Raw genomic sequence first — 7,252 nt, 5'->3', positions numbered from 1 at the left:
TACCACGACTCCCCCAGAGCTTCCCTACATGCCATGTGCATATGCATTATATAATTATATCGGCATGCATATGCTCGTTTGAGATCCCGTTTAAATAAGGCCAAATAAAATTGAAACTAAGATGAGCCAACAAACTCAGAGTACGTCCTGATGACCTTTTCTAAAACTAATTCAAAAGTGGAGGAAGACTACTAGGGAATATTTGTGAATTAGGGTGGCAAACACATGGCATGACAAATCTCTTATTGCCCTCTTGGCATGCCAAGAATAATTGATCATCTTTATAAATTCTTTCGAAATGGTTCTTCATTCTATTAGTTGCTTATTCGAGTAAAAAAACACATGTTATTTTAAATTCAATATATCTTCAAAATAAAATCTAAATTTTATTACCGTAAAAATTCAAAAATACTCAACAAAATTGTAATATTATGAAGGGAAATACTTTTTAACACAAAAGGAACCTATACACAAGATTTTCATACATACATCTAATCCAAGTATTTTAAAATATGTTGATGTTAAGATATTTTAATTAAACTATGACTCGATCCAAAGAAAAGCAATATGTTTTTGTTTCTTAGACCCTAGACCAAATGGCCCAACTTTTAAAGAAAATAGCGTGAACTCCAATTTATTAATTATTGAATTCATAATTGTAAGTATGACACCATACCCATATCGAAAACTCAATTTAGTATTTTATTAATTTAATTTTAAAATTTGAAATTAATAATTAACAAGTTACGACTCTCTTAATATACACTCTCCATCCCTAAGTTTAAATTTATTTTTAGTTTCTTCTATTTGTCCTAGATAAGTTTATTTTTTTGGAATCATTTCATCGGAGTTTGTGAAAATATGAAATGATTGTATTGAGAGTAGATAAAGTGAGAAATAGTTGTATTGAAATTTGATAAAGTTTGAATATTCTAATCTTTTTGACTTTAATTTGTATTGGTATGTGTGGGATGGGTGAAAAAAAAATTATTTTGAAACAGATGGAATAAGCAACTATAATTTCAAAAGTAACCCTCATGTCTAGTTAATATTAAAATTTTAATATTTGTAGCATCAGTAATACTAGCTCAATACAACAAACAGATTGGAGACGAGAGAGGAGAGGATCTCAATCGATTGGTGACTAGTATAAAAGAATCGAGCAATCAATGAATGTTACCACACCCAAATAATATATATACACATACGCCGTACACCCAACTATATGTAAGCCAGTGGTACATTACATTGTACTCCCTTCGTTTCAGGTTATAAGACGTTTAACTACTCTAAATTTGACTAATTTTATAGAAAAAAATAGTAATATTTTTAACCCAAGACAAATATATTATTAAACTATGTTAATAACATATTGTAAATATTACTATATTTTTCTATAAAATTAGTCAAACTCCTATAACCTGAAACGGAGGGAGTACGTATACATCCGGGTGCAGCATAGCTAGCTCTAGTTATCTACAAGATACATTGTACTCCGTAAATACATGCGGTTTGTCCGTATCGTATCTGTACATATACCGTTTTCTGAGCTGGCAATGCAATACACTGCACATCTGTACGTATGTACGTGCACTGTACCCCAACCACTGTTTAATTTAATAATGCTAATATATAATTTTTGTACGAGCTGTACTTCACGTCTTCACCTGCAATGCCCACATTTGGAGGTGCCCATGTACGCAATTTAGTGGGCTGCAGAATATTATATTAGATAAATTAAAGGTGACTTAATTTGCTAACGCGGCGCATTAATCGTATAATTAGTACGCATAACTGTTACTAATTTCTTTGGTACATTCTGCACCGTACATAGTACTGTGGCAGTCAATTCTTATTAATAAAACCGCACGTTTAATTAATTTTATACCAGAAGAAAAGTCCAAACCCATATATAGAACATAAATTCCAAAAGGCAATCATGATTGATCTAAGCTCTCTTAACCCTTGTTTTTCTTTCACTTAATTACTTTGCATTAATCTGAATGAATATCTCAAAACGCTTTTGTTACGACTTAATTTTGGCAATCTTGGCTATATTAAGCTTTGCTATTTTTGAGTCGTCTTAATTTTTCTTTTCTTATTCATTAGTCAGCTCAATTTGTTGCATAAGTCATTTACTAAATCTACCATTTGCTAAACTTGCACAATATAAAAAATTGCAACTTTAGAAAAAACGAAGTGTGACTTTTAGTTTGCTTAATTTGTTTTTATTTTCTTTCAAAAATTAATCTAAGCATACTTTCTCTCCCTCCCCCCTCTCTCTAACTTTTTAAGGTTAGAACATTACTTGCTTCACCACAAGAAAAAAAAACAAGGATTAGTTGTTGATATTGATCTAATGTAAAAAAAAAATGATTGATAGATAAGAAAAAAAATCAGTCACTTGACGAATACATAGCCCCTCATTATTTTCGTATGCCTAAAATCCACATTATAAACAATAATTGTAGTAAAAAAAGTTAATTTGTGTTAACTCGTATCCTAAAATGGTAATCTTTTGTAAGCTAGCTAGCTGAGTCGCTGTCATAGAGTCATAGTATTCTAGCTCAGCAAAGCAACCAACTATGCATGTGCAGTTCGGTTGATTAAGAATTGGGCAAAGCACCATTTGTCACACTGTTAGGGAACAGAGGCGCTGCTTACTTTGTTCTGGTACATATGACTGGATTAATGGACTTGAGGTTAACTCTTACTAGTTACACCTGGATTTTTCCGGTGTCAGTCTTCATGTTTTTTTCCCCATAATTACATTGTGAAACACTGAAATTCGCAGTAAGAAAAGGAAGAACAAAAATTTTATATGACGAAAGGAAGTTGCAATGTTATATTTCATTATGCAACATATATACTTGAATGATTTAACACTAGTTAGTACTAGGCCCCTTTGAATCACGGGAATGGAAAAATAGAGTAATAAGAAAAACACAAGATTCTGATAGAAATGTAAGTGTAAAATAGATGATTACAAAATACAGGGAAAACATAGGAATAACCGTTTGATTGGACTAAAAAAACACATAACGAAATTTTGCAAGAGGTTGGAGTTCCTGCTAAATTTCCTCCAAAATCTCTACAACATTATCCATTGCATATGAATTTCAAAGGATAAAATATGAATAAATCCTTTGTTTCAAATGGTTTCATAGAAAATTTTTCTCTAGGGTTGAAATCTTTCAAAATCATGTTTTTCCTCTAAATCATATGGGCGGGAGTTGGGGCTTTATTCCATCACCTTATGTCTGCTGTGTGTATCACATGATGCAGATACTAGGATTTTCATTCCATTAACTAAACACCTTATGTCATTTTCCTTAATTTTTAAATAAACTTATGGTTGTGAACCTTATGGTAGAAACTATAGATGCAAATAATTTCTATTGAAAAAAACGGAGCAATCAAAACTTACAAATAATTAAATAGCCCTGAAAGGCTGGGACTTCTACCGGCCCATCCCACCTATATATTTATGCCCATTACTGTTAGGAAAGATAGAGCTGAAGCTGGATCTAGAGCCGAAGCCGAAGCCGTACCAAACAAGACTGAATGTTAGACTTTTTAGTGACATGTGAGAGTAGGGGACACTAAGCATTGGGAAGGGTGTGTGTGCGGCATATTATAGCAACGCGCTAAAGAGTATACCACACATTTAAATAGTATAAGTGAATATTGTGATTTGTGAATTACAACAGTTGTACTAAGTTATTTTTTGTGTACAGTGCATGGAAATATGAAATAAATTAAATGTGTCTTGGTTTGCTTATGGGCCTCAGATGCATCCAAGTAGATGGAAGTACGTCAGGCCCAGCCGTCAAAAGCTAATTAAGCTTCGATCTCTAATTACAGTTGTACCCTCACAATGAGTGTTTTAGCAACAAACTGTTCAAAAGACAACAATTAATGCTAGATTAATCAACTCGACATAATTAGCATGCATTTGTAGGCGTCAAACATTTCCTCGAACTATTTAAGAAACAACGTACAACCCTGTTCTTTCCATTAAGGTTTCTAAAAACAAATCAATTGCAGTTTGTAACCACTTGTCATTCACCCAACAGTATCAAATACTTTTTGATGAAACAGTAAGGTTCACACACTTCTATACTTCCAGTACAGAGGAATTATTAATTTTTATTAAAGCTAGCATATTTTAATTAACAAAAGTTATTATTAACTAGTTATCATTACTATTTTCTGCATACACTATTTCTTAATTTTTTCGTACATTTGTTAATGACATATAGGTTATCTATCCCTATAATGTTCTTTTTTTCCTTCACACATAGCTTCATTTAAAAAGGTAGAGAGTTGGTGGTGGAGGTGGTGGCAGATTTACCATTACCCTTTTTAAATTTTTACTGAAATATGTAGTCTTTGATTTTGCTCCATGTTAAGAAACTAATAATTATAGAATTGGACCTTTTCAACAAAATAAAACTAATGCAAAATTGAATGGCCACTATACAACAATCTGTCTGTACACCCTGTCTGTTTCGTAGGCTCTAAGATCAGCCCCACATGCCAAACACCAACCGCACACCCATAGTACAACACTATATCAACCCAGCCAGCTCTTATGCATCAACCCACAAATAAATTTATTTATTTATTCAATGGTTAGGAATAGGTGATTGATAATCCATTTCAAATTTCACAGTAATGAGGTAGATCCACACAAACTTAGAATGAAGGAAAAAAAGTTTTGATTTATAAGTACCAAACTTGATACTGCCATAATATAATAATCCTATACATGAATGTAACCACACTGCCTCACAAATTTAATCACCTATATGAACATCAAAAAGGTAATGGAGGTAAAATGATAAAAAAGAAAGAAAGAAAGAAAGCAAAAGAACAAACAAAATTACTACTGGACTCCAAAATCAATCTACATTGATGATTGATCCAACATTAATCCCCAATCACTCATCATGGCTTAATTGATTAACTCCCCTTCTTCTTAACTCAAATTATGTTGAATCATCATCTCTCTCACATTCACATAATGTTCTTAATTAATTAATTAATTACCTCATCCATCATCACAACAGTAATTAACTCCCTTAATCTTGCTTTTGTTTTGGCTCAAGAACTCATCATCATCATCATCATGGTGGTGTAGTAGGCGACCTTCTCCTTCCTCAATTCTGCCAAGAAATCGATCATGGTGATCGGCGGCGGCGACGCGGTGGCGGATTAATGGAAGTGGTGGTGGCCGTCGGCCCACGGCCAGAACGGCGGCTGCTCGTCGACGGCGCCGCAGAGCAGGCCGCCGAAGCTGCCCGCGCCGGCGGCGGCGGCGTCCGCGCCGCCGCCATTGCCTGTAATCCCGAGCTCCATCTTGGGCGGCGGCGGCGTCGTCACGGCAGCCGGGGACGGCGAGTGGCCGCCGCGGAGGAGCAGCTGGTCGATGTCCACGCCGCCTGCGCCGCCGCGGCCGATGGAGGCGTAGAACGGGATGCCTCGGTTGACGGGGCTCTCGTTGGCCGGCGGCGGCGGCGGCGGCGGCGCCGGCCTGGAGATGTCGAGGTTGATCTCGGAGCTGTTCTCGCTGCGGTTGCTGCACGACGCCTCCGTCTCCTTGACGTTGAGGTTGATCAGCTCCGACGCCGCCTCCTGCCTGCAGCTGCTCCCTCCTCCCCCCGCCGCCGCCGCTCCCCCCTTCAGCGCCACGATCTGCGCCACCAAGATCGAGATCGATCAACGCCATGAGTGATCGCGTACACGCCGGCAATGGCAGCTAATCATAGCGCGACACGACAGCGACATCAAAGACATGGACACCGATCCCGAGCCGACACGGTCGAACACCTTTCCGCGTGGCGACAGACCACGCACTGAAACCCACATGGATCGACCTCTCCAAGATCCATCCATGGCGATGCGATGCGTACCTCGGCGTGGAGCTTGGAGTTGAGGGAGAGGAGGGCGTCGTTCTCGGCGCGGGCGGCGTCGAGCTGGCGGCGGAGGGCGTCGAAGTCCTTCTCGAGCTGCTTCGTCTTCCACCTCGCGCGGCGGTTCTGGAACCAGATGGCCACCTGCCGCGGCTGCAGCCCCAGCGCGCGCGCCAGCTGCGCCTTCCGCTCCGGCTCCAGCTTGTTCCCGGACTCGAAGCTCCGCTCCAGCGTCCTCACCTGCTCCACGCTCAACCTCCTCTTCTTCTCCCCACCACCCCCACCCCCTCCCCCTCCACACCCATCCTCCTCATCCTCCGACGCCGCCCCTCCGCCGCCGCCATCGCCGCCGCTCGCCTCGTACATTGGCGGCGGCGGCGCGTCCATGGCGAGGTCGGGGAGGAAGGGGGAGAGGGAGGGAGGAGGAGGAGGGAGGAGGTGGTGGCCGCCGTGGCCGCCATGGGCGTGGTCCTGGAGGTGCTGGTGGTGGAGGGGGAGAGGCTGCTGCATCTGGAGGAGGAAGTTGGGCGGGAAGAACGGGGCCATGGCGCCGGCGGCGGCGCCATTGCTGGCCATCGCTGGCCTCATCAAGCTGCGAGCTCGAGCAGCGGCTGGGCGAGCATGGAGGGCGCGCGCGCGCTATATCTACCCAATCACTCACACTACGCCCATCTAGAGAGAGAAAGGCCTATATTCTAGAGAGAGAAAGATAGGGGGGAGTGGAGAGGACATGCAAAGGAAATATACTCCTACTGGTGTAAGATAAGATAATTTAGATGGTTTTTTTTTCTTTCCTACCCAAAAAAATTAATCGAGAAATTAGTAGGGTGTGTGAGTCGTCTAATAGTTTTGATGGTTATATATACATGGCTTGATAGTGCTAGCGTATTGTAAGTGGTGTATTAATAGTGCTATAAGTGGTGTTTGGAACATTGTATATATGGTCGGAAAAAAAATAAATTGTTACAAGTAAAACAAACGTTTTCAACCAAGTTTTATATACATTGCGATTCAAACCATGCATATGCTTTTATATGCGGCAATTTGATCGGGGTACTCTCTATTTGTCCTTTTCTCCAATAAAACACCTATGAAATGAGTTACAAAATATAAAAAATTAATATATATTTTTCTTAATTAGATAATAAATTAACAGCTATTAATCTATGGGAATTGTAGGACATGAAGAGTGATGGAGGTGATCACCAAACCAATGGCGACGCAGCATATATATCCATGCATAAACATAAAACCAGCCACTGTGGTGAATGAACGAATTAACAAAGATCAGAATTATGCCCTGTTTAGTTCCCACGCAAAAACTTTTCACCCTATCA

At 39.7% G+C, this 7,252-nt stretch overlaps 1 protein-coding gene across 1 annotated transcript; it reads right to left on the bottom strand.

Moving 5' to 3' along the window:
• Window positions 1-4,704: 4,704 nt before the first annotated feature.
• On the bottom strand, window positions 4,705-6,645 carry LOC4348578 (homeobox-leucine zipper protein HOX23). Its single transcript, XM_015757937.3, has 2 exons — window positions 5,916-6,645; window positions 4,705-5,697 (listed from the first exon to the last, which is right to left on the bottom strand). Exons 1-2 carry the CDS (start codon window positions 6,501-6,503, stop codon window positions 5,218-5,220), a joined length of 1,068 nt encoding a protein of 355 aa, XP_015613423.1. The 5' UTR covers window positions 6,504-6,645; the 3' UTR covers window positions 4,705-5,217.
• Between the last annotated feature and the right edge of the window lie 607 nt (window positions 6,646-7,252).

This window comes from Oryza sativa, chromosome 10, assembly GCF_034140825.1.
Source record: "Oryza sativa Japonica Group chromosome 10, ASM3414082v1".
NCBI classification, from domain to species: domain Eukaryota; kingdom Viridiplantae; phylum Streptophyta; class Magnoliopsida; order Poales; family Poaceae; genus Oryza; species Oryza sativa.
The sequence above is the reverse complement of the archived record's forward strand: the minus strand, read 5'-3'. Positions and strand labels throughout refer to the sequence as shown.

Bases quoted from the DNA above. Each gene is read 5' to 3' on its own strand.
- LOC4348578 (XM_015757937.3), bottom strand. From the start codon at position 6,503: ATGAGGCCAGCGATGGCCAGCAATGGCGCCGCCGCCGGCGCCATGGCC. The intron at 5,698-5,915 runs GTACGCATCGCA...TTGGTGGCGCAG, and splicing joins ACTCCAAGCTCCACGCCGAG to ATCGTGGCGCTGAAGGGGGG.